Here is a 22,364-nt window from a genome sequence, read left to right as displayed (position 1 = left end):
CTCCATACTGCATCTTCCATCATCTTTTTCCTATCCTCCATCCCTTGCCTCTACTCCCCATCTTCCATCCTCTTTCCTGTCCCTCATCCCTGACCTCTACCCCTGTCTTCGGTTTTCTCTTTCCTGTCTTCTCTCTCTTGCCTCCACTCCTTATCATCGTCTCTTTGCTGTCCTCCATCTTCCATTCGCTCTCTCGCTCCCCCCTCTCGCGCCCTCTCTCGTCCTCATCTCTATCCTCTTTCATGTCCACCATAACTGGCCTACACACTGAATTGTCCATCCTATTCCTGTCCTCCATCCCTTGCCTCTACTCCCCATTTTCTATCCTCTTTTCAATCCTACATCCCTGACCTCTACTCCGTCTTCAGTTTTCTCTTTCCAGTCTTCTCTCCCTGGCCTCCACTCCTTATCATCCTCTGTCCTGTCCTCCCATCTTTGTCTTTCATCCTTCTTCCTTTCCACCCCATCGTCCCTTTTTGCTGTCTTCACTCCCTGGCCTCTACCCCCTGTCGTCGTCTTCTCTTCTCTTTCCTTCATCACAGGCCTCTATTCCCCATTTTCCATCCTCTTTGCTGTCCTCCATCCTTGACCTCTACCCTTGTCTTCAGATTTCTCTCTCCTGTGTTCTCTCCTTGGCCTCTAGTTCTTATCATCATTGTCTCTTTCCTGTCCTCCATCCCTGGCCTCTAATCCCCATGTTCTATCCTCTATTTACAGTCCTCCATTTCTGGTCTCTACTTCTATCCTCCTTCCTGTCCACCATATCTGGCCTCTACACCCAATCTTCCATGGTCTTCCTTCTTCCTGTGTTCCAACTGGCCTCTGACCTCCATATAAATACTTTCATCTTCTCTCCTCTGTATCCTTTCTTCAACCTCCATTAGCAATCTGCCACATTTTATGCTGTAACCTCCATCTTTGTTCTCTGCTCAGTTTGCCCACCTCGCTCCTCTATAACCCCATATTACCATTTTTAGTTTTTCTGTGGTCCTCTGACCTTTTAACCTTTTTTTGTTTTACTCCCATAGAGCCCCTCAGATCCCTTTTAGACACTGATGGAACCCTTTTTATTTTGCCTCTTTCCCATATTAGTGGTCCTGGCATCCATCCCTCTGCTATTTTTTTAGTGACACCCGCCAGGTGTGTTAACTTTCATCACCTACTCTTAGTGTGTTTAATGTTTTCTAATAGAATTATTCTGATCCTTCACAGCCATATAGGAATGCCCCTCCCCACCTGTACTCATCTTATTGGGTTTTGTACAGGACCCGTTATGATGTGCACCAATTGCACCATTTCCAGGTAACACACTTGGCACGGCTGACGGATATTCCAGACACATGGGATACAAAAGCAGAGAAATGGGAGGGTATTGGTGACCACCAGTATCCAACTATGAGTCTCATACAGCCGAGGGGCTCTTAAAATACATTTCATCCTTCCTTTAATTTACCCATCAGTTTGGAGTGGCTGAGGTTTACCAAATTGTGATGTCTCTGATATTCTCCCGGTAATGGGATTATCCCGCCATGCGTATACATATAAAAATGGTTATAAACCCTCACATATTTTACTGAAAAAAACGAGTTTCGCTAATAATGTAAAGTGCATAAAAGACAATTAAGTAAATATTCATACGGTATCTCACAAAAGTGAGTACACCCCTCACATTTTTGTAAATATTTTATTCTATCTTTTCATGTGACAACGCTGAAGAAATGACGCTTTGCTACAGTAGTGAGTGTACAGCTTGTATAACAGTGTAAGTTTGCTGTCCCCTCAAAATAACGCCACACACAGCCATTAATGTCTAAACTGCTGGCAACAAAAGTGAGTACACCCCAAGTGAAAATGTCCAAATTGGGCCCAAGGTGTCAATATTTTGTGTGGCCACCATTATTTTCCAGCACTGCCTTAACCCTCTTGGGCATGGAGGTTACCAGAGCTTCACAGGTTGTCACTGGAGTCCTCTTCCCCTCCTCCATGATGACATCACAGAGCTGGTGGATGTTGGAGACCTTGCGCTCCTCCACCTTCTGTTTGAGGATGCCCCACAGATGCTTAATAGGGTTTAGGTCTGGAGACATGCTTGGCCAGTCCATCACCTTTTACCCTCAGCTTCTTTAGCAAGGCAGTGGTCATCTTGGAGGTGTGTTTGGGGTCGTTACCTTGGATTACTGCCCTTGCGGCCCAGTCTCCAAAGGGAGGGGATCATGATTCGCTTCAGTATGTCACAGTACATGTTGGCATTCATGGCTCCCTCGATGAACTGTAGCTCCCCAGTGCCGGCAGCCCCAGACCATGACACTCCCACCACCATGCTTGACTGTAGGCAAGACACACTTTTCGTTGTACTCCTCACTTGGTTACCACCACACACGCTTGACACCATCTGAACCAAATACGTTTAAGACCACCTCTGGATATGACGCTGAGCACATGCATACATCTTCTTTGGTCGACCATGGCAAGGCCTGTTCTGAATGGAACCTGTCCTGTTAACCACTGTATGGTCTTGGCCACCGTGCTGCAGCTCAGTTTCAGGGTCTTGGCAATCTTCTTATAGCCTAGGCCATCTTTATGTAGAGCAACAATTCTTTTTTTCAGATCCTCAGAGAGTTCTTTGCCATGAGGTGCCATGTTGACCATGATGAGAGAGTGAGAGCGATAACCCCAAATTTAACACACCTGCTCCCCATTCACACCTGAGACCTTGTAACACTAACAAGTCACATGACATCGGGGAGGGAAAATGGCTAATTGAGCCCACTTTGGACATTTTCACTTAGGGGTGTACTCACTTTTGTTGCCAGCGGTTTAGACATTAATGGCTGTGTGTTGAGTCATTTTGAGAGGACAGCAAATTTACACTTTTATACAAGCTGTACACTCACTACTTTACATTGTAGAAAAGTGTCATTTCTTCAGTGTTGTCACATGAAAAGATAGAATAAAATATTTACAAAAATGTGAGGGGTGTACTCACTTTTGTGAGATACTGTATATATCAAAAACTGTAAATAAGAATGTGTTAAACATTCATAAACCACCCAATAAAGACCCATCAGAAAAATTGCTCTTGTGCAAAAAGTTCATTTAAACTTGTGTATCAACAAGAATCCATATTTCAATGTGGATAGCAAAATCTTCACACCCAGTTCTCGAGCCGCTTACCAGCTACTTTGACCCCAAGATGGGGGTCTGGCCGCACTTTATCCCAGTATCCCCATGGGTTGGATGGATATCAAGAGCCAGGATTCCAGGATGCCAGGTTACCATATGACCAGCATGTTCAACAGTGGGCTCAGCAAAAGGGAGAGACAAAGGAGGAACTCGTACTGTAGTAATTTAAAACCCCAGGCTTTTTAAGGTTAAAACTACTTACAAGGCGGCAGGAGAAAAATCGCATATAAATCAATTGCATGCAGACACCCCAGCGGGCGTATATAAAAAAAAAAGTCACTGCTGCAGCTCCTCCCGACTACTTTTATTCAAAAGAACATTATCAAGGGATAAAGGAGTAACCCTTCCATATACCCAGTGACTCGCCTCAGGTAATAGACAGAGATGAAACAAATCCTCCTACATTAGCTGTATTTGTTTTATCTGCAGTCTTCTCTTCTCTATATCTGGTCAAACTCCAGAATTTATAAAGCTTGTTTGGGGGGTACTTTCATAGCTGCACCACAAATGTCAATCTGAAATGGAAATACAAATATTATATATAAATATCATAGATCTCTGCGGGTACTGTAACATTTTAAAGGCTACGAATGGTTTGCTTCTGCGGTAAAGCTTGATATATGCCAAGTGACCAAGTTTTATATAAGCCTGTAATTGTATAATATAGTGCAATGTACACGGGGCCATTGATGGGACTGTGGTAGGAAGTACATGGGGCCAGTGACAGGACTGTGGCAAGGAGTGGGCTTGTGGGGCCGGTCGTGACGAGTGGTACGTAACACCAGCGGTGAAACTGTGTGTGGGGGGGGGGGGGGACGACTGGTTACATGTGGACTGTGACGAGAAGGGATATTTTGGATCAGTAATGAGATTCTGGTAGAGAGTTGCACATGGGATCAGTGATGGGACTGTGGTGGGGAGGGGAATGTGGAGCTAGTGACAGGACTGTTGTGGGGAGGGGGTACATTGGGCTAGTGATAGGGCTGTGTGTGGGGAGGGGAAAATGTGGCCAATGACAGAACTGTAGCCTGGAGGGGTACATTGGGCCAGTGTTAGGACTATTGGGGGGCCAGTGATGAGACTATTGTGGGGAGGGATACATTGGGCCAGTGATTGGACTGTGGTGGGGCCAAAGCGAACTGTAGCCAGGAGAGGTACATTGGGTCAGTGATGGGACTGTGGTGGTGCCAATGACGGGACTTTAGCCAGATGAGATACACTGGGCCAGTGGTGGAACTATTGTGGGGAGGGGAATGGGGGGAGGGGAATGGGGGGGGGTCAGTGATGGGACTATTGTGGGTAGGAGAACATTGGGCCAGTGATGGGAATGTAGGGCCAATGGCAGTACTGTAGCAGGGAGGGGTACATTGGGCCAGTGATGAGACTGTGGTGGGGAGGGGTACATTGGGCCAGTGATGGGACTGTGGTGGGGAGGGGTACATTGGGCCAGTGATGGGACTGTGGTGGGGAGGGGTACATTGGGCAAGTGATGGGACTGTGGTGGGGAGGGGGGGTACATTGGGACAGTGATGGGACTGTGGTGGGGAGGGGTACATTGGGACTGTGGTGGGGAGGGGTACACAGTACCTAGAGATGATAAAGGGGTAAAATTATGGCAGTTAATGACCCTCTCCCATTCTTATTTCAGGAGCCGTCAACAGAAGGAGACAGAATCGGGTAGGTTTTCATGCTCTCACTGATTCTACATCATTTGGGCCCTTATACAAAGTGACCTATTTATTATCTGGTCTTTCACACAGAAACTACCCAGATGCACCTTGTCAGAGGATTGTAGGTTTCCGGCTAAGGGTTACTACCTTCTGTCTTGTCACACCATCTCAGCAGGCTAGACATTGCAGTATCTTTCCAGTAAGCAGGCTGGATCCTCCCTAAACAAGCGCTGAAATAAAATAAGTAACGGGATAAACCACCCACAGATGATATGGTTTTCATTTAGTCTGGCCGAAACAATAGACACATTCGCAGGAAGCAGAGCTTACCTGTATAGTAAGCAGATTTGATATATATATATATATATTATTTAGCAGCACTGTCAGTTTACGCAGCGCTTTACGCATATACAGTCACATCAGTTCCTGCCCTCTAGGAGCTTACAATCTAAGGCCCCTAACTCGCATTCATACATTGTGATTTGGTAACAATAGGGGTGCTCTTGGAAAAAGAGGGGAAACCTCATATCTTAAACATTACATTAAATGAGTGAGAAATACTACAATAACACCCATACGTGATTAAAGTGGTGTACCAACCCACTAAACATACAATAATAAACCAAAAACAATTGAAAAAATAATTATATAGTCCCAATTTAGATCCTGAAAAAAGAAAACATAACCAGAGTCCATGCAGTGATTAAACTGCACAGATACAGTTGTGATAAACTTCAACTAAATCCGTTTGTCAGAATACAATGAAATCTTCTGAGATTAGTTAAAGATCCCTTCACCACAAAATTTGAACACGAAGACACTCAATCGTGAAGATACAGTAGTCTCCTTACCATATTGTAATGACTACTTTAATTAAAAAGATAGTCAGCAGAGCTTGTACAGGTGAGTGCTCGCTCACATGGAATATGACACGAACTCTATAGAAAACCCCTTCCTCCTCATTAGGCTCAGACGGGGCATAAAAAAAAAGAGCAAACAATATCCATAGCATAATACTGTTTATTTTAAAACAAAAATGTAAAAACGTAAAGCCAAATGGCTGCTTACATTACTCAGTGCCCAACCTGGCACTGGGGCTGCTCGCTTATCGGATAGTTTCGTGATGTACTCGTGGTTCCTCGTTGTGTACGGCGTGCGTTCCACCGAACGCGTCCGACAACCAAGAGGACTGGAAATTTGCGTGATCATGTACCGCCTCAAATTTTGTGGTGAAGGGATCTTTTAACTAATCTCAGAAGATTTCATTGTATTCTGACAAACGGATTTAGTTGAAGTTTTATCACAACTGTATTTGTGGAGTTTAATCACTGCATGGACTCTGGTTATGTTTTTTTTCTTTTTTCAGAATCTAAATTGGGACTATATAATTTTTTTTGCAATTGTTTTTTGTTTTTTGTTATTATATGTTTAGTGGGTTGGTACACCACTTTAATCACGTATGGGTGTTATTGTAGTATTTCTCACTCATTTAATGTAATGTTTAAAGTGGTTGTAAACCCTTACAAACCACTTTGACCTACAGGTAAGCCTAGATTAAGGCTTACCTGTAGGTCCAAGCAATATCTCCTAAACCTATATGGTTTAGGAGATATTTGCCCGAAAACGGGCACCGCTGTCTACGGCGCATGCGCCGTAGACAGCGGCGCGAAGGCGCACTGAGCGCGGCAGTTCCAAGAATGGAGCTGCCGCATTTGTCGACTCCCATGCGTGGGAGTGACGTCATCGCGGCTTCACCGAATGACAGCGGCGGAGCTACGAGACGCCACCAGCAAGATGGATGCGGCGGACTACAGGGGACAGCGGCGACTTCGCTGGCTCCTGTGTCAGGTAAATGACACATAATGGGCTACTATGCGATGCATAGTAGTCCATTATGCTTTACCTTTGCAGGGAAAAAAAGAGGAAGTAAACTCATCAGGGTTTACTTCCTCTTTAAAGAGGAAGTAAACCCTGATGGGTTTACTTCCTCTTTGATTCCCTGCAAAGGTAAAGCATAATGGACTACTATGCATCGCATAGTAGTCCATTATGTGTCACTTACCGTCACAGGAGCCAGCGAAGTCACCGCTGTCCCCTGTAGTCTGGAGCATCCATCTTCTCTGTGGGTCTCGCTGCTCCGCCGCTGTCATTCAGCGAAGCCGCGATGACGTCACTCCCGCGCATGCGCACGGGAGCCGCCACTCGCGACATCGCCGTTGACAGCGGCGCGCTCAGTGCGCCTGCGCACCGCTGCCTACGGCGCATGTCTTTCGGCAAATATCTCCTAAACCGTGTAGGTTTAGGAGATATTTCTTGGACCTAAAGGTAAGCCTTAATCTAGGCTTACTTGTAGGTCAAAGTGGTTTGTAAGGGTTTACAACCACTTTAAGATATGAGGTTTCCCCTCTTTCTAAGAGCGCCCCTATTGTTACCAAATCACAGCGAATTAATAGTTCTCTTACTATAGATTCTTTTTAGGGAGCAGCCATTAAATTATCACAATATATAATTGGTTAATTAGAATAATCACAACCAGTATCGCAAGGTATTTTAGGAAGCGTCGCAGAGTTTATTTGTAGCTGTTATCAGCTGCATGTACACATCACATTCATAAAATACTAGGACCAATTTAGACAGGAGCCAATAGCCTACCAGCGTGTCTTTGGAGTATTTCAAGTCGTTACACAGTTATTGCAGCAGTGGACTTGGAAATGGTGAAATGTATTGTAAATGGCCCCTGTGGTGGTGTCTGCTCCCATCAGGAGGAATTCCAGAGCTGTCACCCCCCCCCCCCCCCACCCCACCCGAAGCCATATTACGTCCTGCTATTCACAATGAAGTGTCGGCTCATCCCTCTTCTATATTCTGAATGGAGGGGGTCACATGACTCCCAGTGCAATCTGCAGAGAATAAATCTAGGCCACGGGAAGGGGGACGAACTCCATAGACAGAAACAAGAGGGGGGTTAACTGGTCTCCATAGTAAGGTTCTCCAGGGGGGGGGGGAAGAGCAATCAATGATGAAGCTGGTCACTCTGTTGGAGAGATTAGATGAGGCAGCATTGCTGTGATAACCCCTGTCTGCAGAATTGCACACTGTGACCTCATTCAGTCAAGAAAACTGCCATAACCCAGAGCAACCAATCCTTAGTAAAATATCCAGGCTGGTTATAATCCAGATTGAGGGAATGATTCTCGGGGGGCGTTATCCTGTGATCTTTTTTACCATAAAGTCCACACTGAATCAGTCATAAACATTTGGTGTGTCGGTCCTCCCCTGCTGCTCTCACATGAATTTGCTTCATTATAAGCCCTTGTACACACGGTCGGACATTCCCACAACAAACTCCATCGGATTTTGTCCGAAACTGGTGTTGCATACATGCGGTCGGACAAAGTTGTCGGAAAATCTGATCGTTTGTAACGTGATGACGTTATTTCGTTACGACGGGACTACGTTCAGGCTAGTAGCCAATAGCTTTGGTCTCGTAATTTGATCGGAGCATGCGTGGCACTTTGTCCGATCGGAAATTCTCTACAAACGATTGGACAAAGTCCGATCGGATCGCGTTGTTGGAAAATTTTATATCCAGCTCTCAAACTTTGTTAGTCGAACATTCCGAAGGAAAAAGTCAGATGGAGCCCACACACGGTCGGATTATCCGACAACGCTGTCCGATCGGACATTTTCTGTCGGAATGTCCGACCCTGTGTACAAGGGCTTACAGGTACTTGCAAAGCACCAACGATTTATGTAGCACTTTACATATACACTATCTTACCAAAAGTATTGGGACACCTGCATTTACACACACATCAACTTTAATGGCATCTCAGTCTTAGTCCGTAGGGTCCAGTACTGAGTTGGCCCGCCCTTTGCAGCTATAACAGCTTCAACTCTTCTGGGAAGGCCGTCCAAGGTTTAGGAGTGTATCTATGGGAATGTTTTGACCATTCTTCCAGAAGCACATTTGTGAGGTCAGACACTGATGTTGGATAAGAAGGCCTGGCACGCAGTCTCCGCTCTTTATCCCAAAAGTGTTCTATCGGGTTGAGGTCAGGAGTCTGTGCAGGCCAGTCAAGTTCCTCCACCCCAAACTCGCTCATCCACACTATATTGCCAAAAGTATTGGGCCACCCCCTCCAAATCATTTGGAGGGGGGATTATGGTGTGGTGGTTGTTTTTCAGTAGTTGGGCTTGGCTCCTTAGTTCCAGTGAAGGGAACTCTTAAGGCGCCAGCATACCAAGACGTTTTGAACAATTTCATGTTTGAGGGTGGCCCCTCCCTGTTCCAATATGACTGCCCAACAGTGCACAAAGCAAGGTCCATGAAGACATGGATGAGCGAGTTTGGGGTGGAGGACAACAAAAAAAGGGAAACTCCGCTAAGTGTGGAGAGGCAGGTGTGTAGATAGCTGGAGAAGAGGACTCCTCCTACGGGTGCATGCCTCGGCTCGTCGGCCATGTGCGTGCACCCGTACGTGGGAGACTGTGTGTGCACCCGTAGGTGGGAGAAAAAAGTTGGGATGGCGGCGCTCCAAATACCGAAAAGTCCCTTTTTTATTAGAAGTATAAAAACATGAAAAAACACAACAGGATAGTAGCCAAGCAGTAGCAGGTATACGCGTTTCACACAGTAGCTCTGTGCTTAATCATTACACCAATGTCCTCTGTCGATCCTTAAATAGGCCCCCGTATGTGGCACAGGTGTAAGTGACGTCAGAGGAATACATTACAGTTCAGCGGATTTATGTCTTGGTATACACAACACATGATAAATAGGAAATAATCATTCCAGAAATGAAACCTACTAGACGTAACAAGCCAAACCAATGGAAATAACAGACGAAACTAATTTAAATGCATTTGTTGAAAAATGGCATCAAAAGTGTAAAATGAAAATAATAATACAAATGAAACAATAAGAATGAAAATAAATAAGAAAATAATAATATGCCAAAATAATACAGAGCATGCAAAATAAAGGATACGGGTATAGTATAACAATAAACATTTAAGAAATAAATCTATAATTAAATTCACAATATAGTGTGTGTGTGTGTGTATGTGTGTGTGTGTGTGTGTATATGTATATGTGTATATGTGTATATATATATATATATATGTGTACATATATATATATATATATATATATATATATATATATATATATATATATAATATTTTTTTTTTTTTTTTACACTCTCCATCTTGTATACATACTCCATCTTTTTTATGTGTAATTACAGTCACATCAATCCCTGCCCTCAAGGAGCTTACAATAAGGTCTTTTATTGGTTGAACTAGATGGACTTGTCTTTTTTTTCAACCAGACTAACTATGTAACTAAGGTCCTTAACTCCATAATCATACAAGCACATACTAGGGCTAGTTTGGACAGGAGCCAGTAAACCTACCAACATGTCTTTTTAGAGTGTGGGAGGAAACCGGAGTACTCGGAGGAAACCCGCCGCAGCGAGAACTTGCAAACTCCAGTGGTTGGGATTTGCATTTGGGTTTATAAAATCTGGCAATGCCAACGACTGCTTTGGGAAAAATGCTAGCTGGCCATTTTGCTGGTCCCCTGGCTTCAATTGAGTCGCTGTCCTTTGTACAAGTTTACAGCTAGAGAAGCTATAACTCCCGATCTGTGTACCCAGCAAAGCGTGTCCCGGACAGCCGCACATGAATGATTTAGTATGGAACACTAACACTGTGTCTCTGTGTAAAGTTACACTCGCTCTCCAGTTACCACCAGATGAGACTCTGTCATTGTTCCCCGCACATTCTGCTATATAGATTGCATTCATCATTGTCCTCTGAGACTTGCATGGAGCTCCAGGAAAGGTAATGAGGTTGATTTTCTAAAGCTAAATAGACTGTGCACTTTGCTCTTGCAGAGTACAACTACACTTGGGGTTGCGCCAGAGCTTAGTAAATGAAGTAAAGCTTCACATTGCAAAAAATACCCAATCACGTGCAAGGGGGGGAAAAAAAAAGCATTTTTGCTTGCACATGACTGGATGATGGAAGTCAGTAGGTCTTTCCCTCATTTACTAAGCTCTGGGGCAAATTCCCCTGCAGAGTTCAACTGCACTTATAAAGTAGACAGTCTATTTGGCTTTCGTAAATAAACCCCTTTATCTGTAAGCCAGCAGTGCATAGCCGCCTGCAATCAGTACTACCGCCAGAGGGCGGGTCATTTGGTGACCACTGAGAAACATACATACTTTTTCTTTGCTTTTGTATTGGTTGAATGAGGATGTTCCTCCGAGGCAGTATGCTAGGCCCGGTGTCCCCCAATCACTGAAATCATCTGTGGGTTCTATCCGGCATCCTCTGAGTCTTGAGATGGAATGATTCCACTGTATATAGGGCAGGGCAGTGCTGGGTCTCTATAGAGAATGATGGGTGCAAATCGGCCAGGAACTCTGAACGGTGTGTCTGCAGTGATAGCACCAGCCAGTGTGACTGCGGATTTCCCAAATGGTGGTGTGTGATTGGTGTGTCTGTGGTAATATCACATGGTGATGTCTGATTGGTAATATCACATTGAGGTGAGTGGTCGGTGTGTCTGCGGTGATAGCACATGGCGGTGAGTGATCGGTGTGTCTGCGGTGATAGCACATGGCGGTGAGTGATCGCTGTGTCTGTGGTGATGGCACATGGCGGTGAGTGATCGCTGTGTCTGTGGTGATGGCACATGGCGGTGAGTGATCGCTGTGTCTGTGGTGATGGCATGTGGCGGTGAGTGATCGCTGTGTCTGTGGTGATGGCATGTGGCGGTGAGTGATCGCTGTGTCTGTGGTGATGGCATGTGGCGGTGAGTGATTGTTGTGTCTGCGGTGATCGCACATGGAGGTGAGTGATTGCTGTGTCTGCGGTGATCGCACGTGGAGGTGAGTGATTGCTGTGCCTGCGGTGATCGCACGTGGCAGTGAATGATCGCTGTGTCTGCGGTGATCGCACACGGTGGTGAGTGATCGATGTGTCTGCAGTGATAGCATATGGCGGTGAGTGATTGGTGTGTCTGCAGTGATCGCACATGGCAGTGAATGATCGCTGTGTCTGTGGTGATCGCACACGGGGGTGAGTGATCGATGTGTCTGCAGTGATCACTGTGTCTGCAGTGATAGCATATGGCGGTGAGTGATTGGTGTGTCTGCAGTGATCGCACATGGCGGTGAGTGATTGGTGTGTCTGCAGTGATCGCACATGGCGGTGAGTGATTGGTGTGTCTGCAGTGATCGCACATGGCGGTGAGTGATTGGTGGTGTCTGCAGTGATCGCACATGGCGGTGAGTGATTGGTGTGTCTGCGGTGATCGCACATGGCGGTGAGTGATCACTGTGTCTGCAGTGATAGAATATGGCGGTGAGTGATTGGTGTGTCTGCAGTGATCGCACATGGCAGTGAATGATCGCTGTGTCTGTGGTGATCGCACATGGCGGTGAGTGATCGCTGTGTCTGTGGTGATAGCACATGGCGGTGAGTGATCGCTGTGTCTGTGGTGATAGCCCAATAGCGGTGAGTGATCGCTGTGTCTGTGGTGATAGCCCAATAGCGGTGAGTGATCGCTGTGTCTGTGGTGATAGCACATGGCGGTGAGTGATCGCTGTGTCTGTGGTGATAGCACATGGCGGTGAGTGATCGCTGTGTCTGTGGTGATAGCACATGGCGGTGAGTGATCGCTGTGTCTGTGGTGATAGCACATGGCGGTGAGTGATCGCTGTGTCTGTGGTGATAGCACATGGCGGTGAGTGATCGCTGTGTCTGTGGTGATAGCACATGGCGGTGAGTGATCGCTGTGTCTGTGGTGATAGCACAATAGCGGTGAGTGATCGCTGTGTCTGTGGTGATAGCACAATAGCGGTGAGTGATCGCTGTGTCTGTGGTGATAGCACATGGCGGTGAGTGATCGCTGTGTCTGTGGTGATAGCACATGGCGGTGAGTGATCGCTGTGTCTGTGGTGATAGCACATGGCGGTGAGTGATCGCTGTGTCTGTGGTGATAGCACATGGCGGTGAGTGATCGCTGTGTCTGTGGTGATAGCACAATAGCGGTGAGTGATCGCTGGGTCTGTGGTGATAGCACAATAGCGGTGAGTGATCGATGTGTCTGTGGTGATAGCACAATAGCGGTGAGTGATCGCTGTGTCTGTGGTGATAGCACAATAGCGGTGAGTGATTGCTGTGTCTGTGGTGATAGCACAATAGCGGTGAGTGATCGCTGTGTCTGTGGTGATAGCACAATAGCGGTGAGTGATCGCTGTGTCTGTGGTGATAGCACAATAGCGGTGAGTGATCGCTGTGTCTGTGGTGATAGCACAATAGCGGTGAGTGATCGCTGTGTCTGTGGTGATAGCACAATAGCGGTGAGTGATCGCTGTGTCTGTGGTGATAGCACATGGCGGTGAGTGATCGCTGTGTCAGTGGTGATGGCACATGGCGGTGAGTGATCGCTGTGTCAGTGGTGATGGCACATGGCGGTGAGTGATTGCTGTGTCTGTGGTGATAGCACAATAGCGGTGAGTGATCGCTGTGTCTGTGGTGATAGCACAATAGCGGTGAGTGATCGCTGTGTCTGTGGTGATAGCACAATAGCGGTGAGTGATCGCTGTGTCTGTGGTGATAGCACAATAGCGGTGAGTGATCGCTGTGTCTGTGGTGATAGCACAATAGCGGTGAGTGATCGCTGTGTCTGCGGTGATAGCACATGGCGGTGAGTGATCGCTGTGTCTGTGGTGATAGCACATGGCGGTGAGTGATCGCTGTGTCTGTGGTGATAGCACATGGCGGTGAGTGATCGCTGTGTCTGTGGTGATAGCACAATAGCGGTGAGTGATCGCTGTGTCTGTGGTGATAGCACAATAGCGGTGAGTGATCGCTGTGTCTGTGGTGATAGCACAATAGCGGTGAGTGATCGCTGTGTATGTGGTGATAGCACATGGCGGTGAGTGATCGTTGTGTGTCTGCGGTGATGGCACATGGCGGTGAATGAACGATGTGTCAATGGTGATTGTTGTGTCTGCGGTGATGGCACATGGCGGTGAGTGATAGGGGTGTATGCGGTGATGGCACATGGCGGTGAGTGATCAGTGTGTTTACGGTGATGGCACATGGCGGTGAGTGATCGGTGTGTCTGCGGTGATGGCACATTGGGGTGTCTGATCAATATGTTTGCAGTGAAATCGCATGGTGGGATCGCTGTGTATGTCTATGAATATTGGTAGTTTTGCTTGTACTGCAGTGTGGTCACTTACATCTGTCTGTTAATTCCACCTCACAGCTTCCTGCAGCTCCAGAATGATGAACTGCGCCGACGCTTGGCATATGCTACAACAAAGATGGAAGCCATGGAACATGAACTAGATGCTGGCCGCCATTACCTGGAGATGGAGCTAAGCCGCAACCGGGAGGAACTGGAGAAGCTTAAGGACAAGTTTCGGCGGTATGAAGGGGGTCCTGTGATGTCTTTGCACAGTAGAGTCCAAATTGTCTGCCTATTAAGGGAAATCCTTCTTTATAGCTATAGTATAATGTACAGCTTTAATAGTTTCCCTTGTCTCCCCTTCCCATCCCCCTCACTGGTCTACAAGTTTGGTAGAAGAAACTTGCATGATCTGTAAACTTTACAGCACCCTGCCAAGTATCTAGTAGTTTAGTGGCTTTTGGGAGGTTTTATCTAAATGTTGTTCGCCTTGATGCACAGGCCCCAGTATCTGTACTGCTGTTCCATCATGTGTTATGTAAAAAAACACATGCCTGGAACTCTATTAGACATGAATGCCTGCTGGCCACTTTGTGCTGCAGACTTTTCTTGTGCAATCTGCTGATAAGTTTCTCCATTAGAGTATAATCAATCAACTGATCAGTAGATTGCACAGTCTGCAGCACTCTGGACAGCAGGTAGGCGCATGCACAACTAAAGGGACGTGTTCTTTTATATAACGCTCAGGAACAGCAGTGTATTGCCTGACACCAGCAATAAAGATCACACCCACACATGACAAAGAGCAAAATGATTGGTGGTAGAGAAAGCCGCCAGCAGTGAAAGGAGGGCCATGGACAGTATGGATTAAGAGGAGGGGGGGATTGGTGATGTTTGCAGTCATTCAGGCAGGAAATGAAGGTGGGTTCAAAATAGCTGCTGCAATGGTAAAAATGGTTGTAATGGTGAAAGGCTTTTTTTTTTTTTTTTTTTTTTTTTTTACCTTAATGCATTAAAAGAGAAGTAGATTTTTTATTTTTATTTTTTCTTATTATTTATACTTACCTAAGTGGATGCAGCATCAGTCCCCTGGCGCCTCTAACACTGAGAACCGAGTTATTGAACACTGCCGATCTCTCGGTTCTCCCAGCTTCCCGAGCAGAGAACTAGTGAGTGTCAGTCACAGCTCTCTGCTCTGCTCCCTCCTTGCTCACTGGAGTGCTGGGCTGTGGAGGGGTCAGGAGCTCAAGGCTCTCAGCGGCTCGTTGAACAGCTCAGCCAGGTGTCTGTCCAGGGATATAGGCAGATCTCCACTCCATGGTCGTGATGATGCCAAGCCTGGACCAACTCTGTTATGTCAGCAGAGAGCGGACTTCAGCAAAACAATCTGCACTCCTGTGATACACAGGAGATGTACAGCGAACTTCTGCTTTAAGGTAAAAAAAATAAAAATATTCAATGTCAGCAGCCCCCTGAAATGCCACATCCTGCACGGTGACCGTCTGCAGCAATGCTGCTCTTCTCTACCCTCTTCTCACAGAAGGCTCGACAGTAGTTGGGAGCCATTGGCTCCCGCTGCTGTCAATCAAATCCCGAGAGCAGAGGGCCGGTCTGAACCGCTTTTTGTATGTCAATAGACACACAGTGTGGCTCGGGATCAAGCCCACACCGGGGCCCCCATAGCAAATGGCTTTGTTAAGGGACAAGCAGAGAAGAGGAGGAACCAGGAGCACCAGCGTGGGACCAGAGAAGAGGAGGATCGGGGCTTCTCTGTGCAAAACTATTACACGGAGTAGGTACTTCCTGTCCGCAGGGCATCATATGACGTCCTTAGGTTGAAGTGGTGATATCGGAATGATGCCTACAGCTACAGGCATCATTCCGATATGTGTTTTTTTAGCTTGTAATTCCCACTTTTATGTAAAAGCCATCCTAGCGCCTGGATTGCTTTTAGAGGCAGCAGGAGGGAATGTCTCCTGGGCTTTCCCAATCTCCCACATGGCTATCTTTGACCCTGGGAGGCCATAAGCAACGTCATGACGTCCCTTCCGGCACTGGCAGATGTAAACATTGGCAATTTTTTTTTTTTTTTTCCTGGAAAGCGGAGATCAATTTTATTTTTTTAAATTTTTTTTTCCCATTTCATGCTTTCCAGGGTAGAGGAGATATCTGGGATCTTATTGACCCCAATGTCTCCATAAAGTGGACCCCTCATGCCTAATACCGATTACAAGGGATGTTTACATGTCTTGTAATAGGAATAAAAGTGATAAAAAAAAAAATTAAAGGAACCGTGTAAAATGAAAATAAAATTAAAGGGCCCCTGTCCCCTCGTGCTCACACACAGGAGCAAACGTGTACATAGCTTGCCCTCACTTATGTAAATGGCATTTGAGCCATCACCATGAACGTTAGAATGAGAGCAATAATTCTAGATCTCCTCTGCAACTCTAAACGTGTAACCTGTGGTAATTTTTAAAGCATCACCTATGGAGATTAAGTACCGAAGTACCACCATTCCATGAGTGCGCGCAATTTTAAAGCGTGACATTTGATCAGCATAACATCTTTCACAATACACAAAAACAAATTGGGGTAAATATTGTGTTTTTTATTTCTTAATTTCATGAAAGTGTTTTTTTCCCCCCCAAAAAATAGTGTTCCAAAAATTGCTGCGCAGTTACCACGTGACATAACAAATTGCAACGATCGCCTTTTATTCCCTAGGGTCTTATCTTAAAAATAAATAAATTACAATATATATAATTATATATATATATATATATATATATATATATATATATATATATATATATATATATATATATATATATATATATATATATATATACATATACATATACACACACACACACAGTGGGGATGGAAAGTATTCAGACCCCCTTACATTTTTCACTCTTTGTTATATTGCAGCCATTTGCTAAAATCATTTAAGTTCATTTTTTTTCCTCAATCATGTACACACAGCACCCCATATTGACAGAAAAACACAGAATTGTTGACATTTTTTGCAGATTTATTAAAAAAGAAAAACTGAAATACCACATAGGCCTAGGTATTTAGTAGAAGCCCCCTTTTGATCTAATACAGCCATGAGTCTTTTTTGGGAAAGATGCAACAAGATTTTCACACCTGGATTTGGGGATCTTCTGCCAATCCTCCTTGCAGATCCTCTCCAGTTCTGTCAGGTTGGATGGTAAACGTTGGTGGACGGCCATTTTTAGGTCTCTCCAGAGATGTTTAATTGGGTTTAGGTCAGGGCTCTACCCCCCTTTTAAAGTGGGATTCCACCCTAAAGTGGAACCTCCGCTGATCGGATCCCTCCCCCCCTCCGGTGTCACAATTGACACCTTTCAGGGGGGAGGGGGGTGGAGATACCTGTCAAAGACAGGTATTTTCACCCACTTCCGGGCATAGACTCCCGTGGGAGTCTACGCCATTTCCTGCCCTGCCGCGCTGTCTGCTGGGACACACATGGGTCCCAGTGACAGCGCGGAGATTTCCTATTGCGTGGCACGGTTTGCGCATGCGCAGTAGGGAACCGGGAAGTGAAGCCGATTCGCTTCACTTCCTGATTCCCTCACCTAGAATGGTGGCGACAGCAGCCGAGGGCCGAGCGATCGATCGGCCTCGGCTGCCGGCATCGCTGGACCCCGGGACAGGTGAGTGTCCATTTATTAAAAGTCAGCAGCTGTAGTATTTATAGCTGCTGGCTTTTAATATTATTTTTTTTTTGGTGGAATCCCTCTTTAAGTACAAAATGGGGTTTATTTACTAAAGCTGGAAAGTGCAAAATCGGGCTCACTTCTGCATAGAAACCAATCAGATTCCAGGTTTTATTACCAACGTTTAATTGAACAAGCTCATTGGTTTCTATGCAGAAATGAGCCTGATTTGCACTTCACAGCTTTAGAAAATAAATCCCATTGTGTACTAAAAAGTGGGGTATGCCTGTATATATAAAAAAGGTTTAAGGGTTCTGAGTAGTTTTCTAGCAAAAAAATTTCTACATGTAGGAGAGGAATGCCACAATCGGCCCAGTATGGAAGTGGATAAGATGTTTATTATTTTAGAAAAATAAAAATGTAGTTTTTATAATCCCCTTTACATTGTGGCGGTACACGTCTGCAGGAAATGGAGAGTAATCACAAGAGCAAACCCTACTACAAGTGTTGGATCACAAGGTAAGACTGGATTTCAGCTTTAAATTGGCTTAAATAAGAATGCTTGCAATGACTCTAGCTGGCACAATGCCAAGGAACAATAGCAATTTATGGAGAGGTGCCATGTTGCTACTTCTCTTCCTGTGTCCTTCCTTCTCCGCTTCTTTTTGGAGGATGGTGCTTATTCTCCTTTCAGTCTCCAGCAAAGTACACACACTTCAGATTTCTCAGGATTTTATGTCCCCTAAACAGGGAGATGAGCTTGAATAGAGCGGGAGTGGATGGGATAAGTTTGAGCGCGGCTGCTATTTTAACGTGCGCCTCTTCCACCTCTGACAGGTTACAGAACAGCTACACAGCCTCACAGAGGACCAATCAGGACTTGGAGGAGAAGCTGCACACGCTGGTAGGTGTCTGTCAATATGGTAGCCAGGCTAGCGGTGTGCTGTGTGTGAGATCTGTGGGGTGGCCATACACACACACAGCAGTATTTCTAAATTGGGAACTGTGGACTGGTAGAACCCGAACTGTTAGGGGCCGTTTTAAAAAGGTTCACTTTGGGAGAGATTTACTAAAACTGGCGCACTCGTAATCTGGTGCCAGCTGTGCATTGTAGCCAATCGGCTTCTAAATTCAGATTGTTCAAATAAGCTCTGACAATAAAACCTGGAAGCTGATCAGTTTCTAGGCACAGCAGCACCAGATTTTGCACGCTCTAGTTTTAGTAAATATCCCCTTTGTTTTACTTGTTCTCAGATTTATTGACAAAGTAGAATCCCAACCTCAACCTAACTAGTATTAAAAATGTCCCTCTCTTCCACTAACACTTATGCTGACTAACCTGTGTAAAAAAAGATATATACGCTTACCTATTCCAGTCTGGTTATGTGACCCCCCCCCCTCCATGTCAGGCAGCTGCAGGGGAAAGGAGAGCGTGCTTGACCAGAGCTGGGAATGCCTGATAGCGGTGACTTCACCCACAGGCTCCCATGTCCAAGCCGTTGTCAGCACTCCCTTCTTTCCCTGGCAGCCATTGCTGGCTGGCGGGATTATGTGACCGGACCAGAGCAGGCTGAGAACAGCGAAGTATGGATACCGTATTTATCGGCGTATAACACACACTTTTTTTCCCTTAAAATAAGGGGCAAATTACAGGTGCGTGTTATACGCCAACAGCGTACCTCGGAGGGGGACGAGCGGCGCCGGAATTCACCAAGCCGTCATCTCCTCTCCACTTGGCTCTAACTTGCCATTGGACCAGTGTTCTGTTTATCACAGGAGCTGGTCCAATGCCGATGGCGGAGGCGCGACTGTGTATGTGACTGCCGACTGAGAGCCGAGTAAACAGGAGATGGCGGCTCATGATTTCCTGCATTGAGAGATGGTGAGGTTTAATCAGGCAGCTGCATTGATGGGGGAGATGGGCACAGATCAGGCTGCACTGAAGCTGCAGATGGGCACAGATCAGGTTGCACTGAGGCTGCCGATGGGCACAGATCAGGCTGCACTGAGGCTGCCGATGGGCACAGATCAGGCTGCACTGAGGCTGCCGATGGGCACAGATCAGGCTGCACTGAGGCTGCCGATGGGCACAGATCAGGCTGCACTGAGGCTGCCGATGGGCACAGATCAGGCTGCACTGAGGCTGCCGATGGGCACAGATCAGGCTGCACTGAGGCTGCCGATGGGCACAGATCAGGCTGCACTGAGGCTGCCGATGGGCACAGATCAGGCTGCACTGAGGCTGCCGATGGGCACAGATCAGGCTGCACTGAGGCTGCCGATGGGCACAGATCAGGCTGCACTGATGCTCACTGACCATTATTTTGCTTCAAAGTGTTTTATTTTATTTTATTTTTTTTAAGTATTTTTCCCTGAAACGTCCCTTTTTAAATTGGGGTGCGTGTTATATGCCAATAAATACGGTAATCCTTTTTTTTTTTTTTTTTTTTCTTAAAAAGGTTAATCAGCATAGGTGTTAGGAGGGGTTAGGGGAACATTTTTTAAGACTCGTTCGGTTTAGACTCGGTTCACATTTGACTGGCCACAGTTTCCCTATGGTTTTTTAAATGGCATCCAGTGTTCACTGATTCATGGTGCAAGTTTCTACTTTAAATCGCACCTGAACCGGACTGAAAAACAGACAGGACTCTTAAACCACGGCCGGCTCCACAGATATGTGAACTGTCTCCAAGAGAAAGCTGCCGGGTCACATGTCATGCAATTTGAATGCAGTTCAAGACTCATTCAATCCCACATATATGTGAACTGCGATTAGGCTGGAATTCTACTTCGATGGATAAGGAACACTCAGAAAATTCTTGTTGGTGGCCTTTTTTTAAATTTATTTTTTAGGCACCACCTTTTAATAGGATCTGCCACATTTTAGGGGGCCGTAACGCCGAAGGCTGGTTGGGCGGGCTCCTGATTATGTGATCACATGATTTGGAGTCTGTAAAATCGGCTTCTGATCTTCATCGTGTCACCGTGAACTGTTGGTGGAAGCACGGTCCCAGTGATGTGTGTGTGCATTTGATCATGCTCCCAGCACAAAACATATATGGCCTTTTACATGTATGTGGGAGCATGGCATGTGCGCACATAAATGCTTACAGCTGGCAGCCAGGGGATAGAAACTAGTAGTTTTTTTTCCTTAAAGAGGAAGTAAACCCTGATGAGTTTACTTCCTCTTTCATTCCCTGCAAAGGTAAAGCATAATGGATTACTATGCATTGCATAGTAGTCCATTATGTGTCACTTACCTGACACAGGAGCCAGCGATGTCACCGCTGTCCCCTGTAGTCTGGCGCATCCATCTTCTCGTGGGTCTTGCTGCTCCGCAGCTGTCATTCGGCGAAGCAGTGATGACGTCACTCCCGCGCATGGGAGCCGCCACGCGCGGCATATTCTCCGTTGGCGGGTGCCACGATCAGTGCGCCTGCGCGCCGCTGTCTACAACGCATGCGCCGTAGACAGTGGTGCCTGTCTTTCAGCAAATATCTCCTAAACCGTGTAGGTTTAGGAGATATCTTAGACCTACAGGTAAGCCTTAATCTAGGCTTACCTGTAGGTCAAAGTGTGTTGTAAGGGTTTACAACCACTTTAATTTTTTATTTATTTATTTTTTCACAAGAAAAATTCATTAATTTGTTTAACCTTTTCTGCTTCAGTCGGAGCCGCTGTACTAACGGTCCGATATTAACAGGGTGGATAAAAACCTAGGTCTTGTGTTTTATTTTTATTTTATTTTTTAAACAAAATTAAAAAAAAAAATCTTTTTTTTTTTTTTTTTTTTTTTTATTTAAATCTGTTTGATTTAAATAAAAAAAAAAAAAAAAAAGATTTATTTTAATTGATTTTTACTCCAAAAGCATTTTATCTAAAGGTAGTTTTCTATTCAAGATACATTAATAATTTTGTTTATTCAGCATGAGATGGAGCTTAGTTATGTAGCATGAGGCTGTATACAAAAAGTGTAAATATTGCAGAATAAACTCCATTCAATGAATCCAAGCTCTGCAAGCTGAGATAACATGCACTGCATTGATGCATTCACACAATTTCACAGTAACCATGAGAAAGTTCAGGATTATTCCTTTACCTCATTGTTTTGCAAATCTATGTACACTACAAACTGATTGAATCGGTTCTGATATCGCTGTTTTACTAACCTGACAGCTTATTATTCTAAATGGGAAAACTTCATTTTGTTTGCAAATATTAAAAATTCTAACAACCAGCAAGAATAAGTCCTTACATTTAAAGAGCACCTGTCATTTCAGATCCATCATGGCAGCACCTGTTAGCGGGCATCCACTGACCTGCTGCCACCACGTCCCTCACCTTGTTGTGTCCCTGCCGCATCACCAGCCGTCCCATTAAAGTGAATGGGACTGTCGGTGAGCCAACAGCGGGCCAGAGGAGGAGCCAACAGCGGGACAGAGATGACAGTTACGCTTTAAAAATTATGATTTAAATCAAGCCTTTTTACTAGTGATTTAAATCAAATCCACCCTGGACATACACTATATTACCAAAAGTATTGGGATGCCTGCCTTTACACACACATGAACTTTAATGGCATCTTAGTCCGTAGGGGTTCAATATTGGAGTTGG

General features: G+C 45.5%; 1 protein-coding gene across 4 annotated transcripts in view; it reads left to right on the top strand.

The window, feature by feature from the left end:
- The window catches only part of TJAP1 (tight junction associated protein 1), a 60,707-nt gene that overhangs the window by 26,072 nt on the left and 12,271 nt on the right, over positions 1-22,364 (top strand). For all 4 annotated transcript variants that reach the window (XM_077485446.1, XM_077485449.1, XM_077485447.1 and 1 more), the window contains 3 exons: positions 4,832-4,860; positions 14,143-14,304; positions 18,588-18,654. In XM_077485446.1, the coding sequence (XP_077341572.1) occupies positions 4,832-4,860; positions 14,143-14,304; positions 18,588-18,654 (258 nt within the window). The remainder of the gene's footprint in view (positions 1-4,831; positions 4,861-14,142; positions 14,305-18,587; positions 18,655-22,364) is intronic.

The sequence above is a fragment of the Lithobates pipiens genome, unplaced genomic scaffold, assembly GCF_037356315.1.
Source record: "Lithobates pipiens isolate NorthernLeopardFrog02 unplaced genomic scaffold, aLitPip1_a1.2 Scaffold_18, whole genome shotgun sequence".
NCBI lineage: Eukaryota > Metazoa > Chordata > Amphibia > Anura > Ranidae > Lithobates > Lithobates pipiens.
The sequence above is the reverse complement of the archived record's forward strand: the minus strand, read 5'-3'. Positions and strand labels throughout refer to the sequence as shown.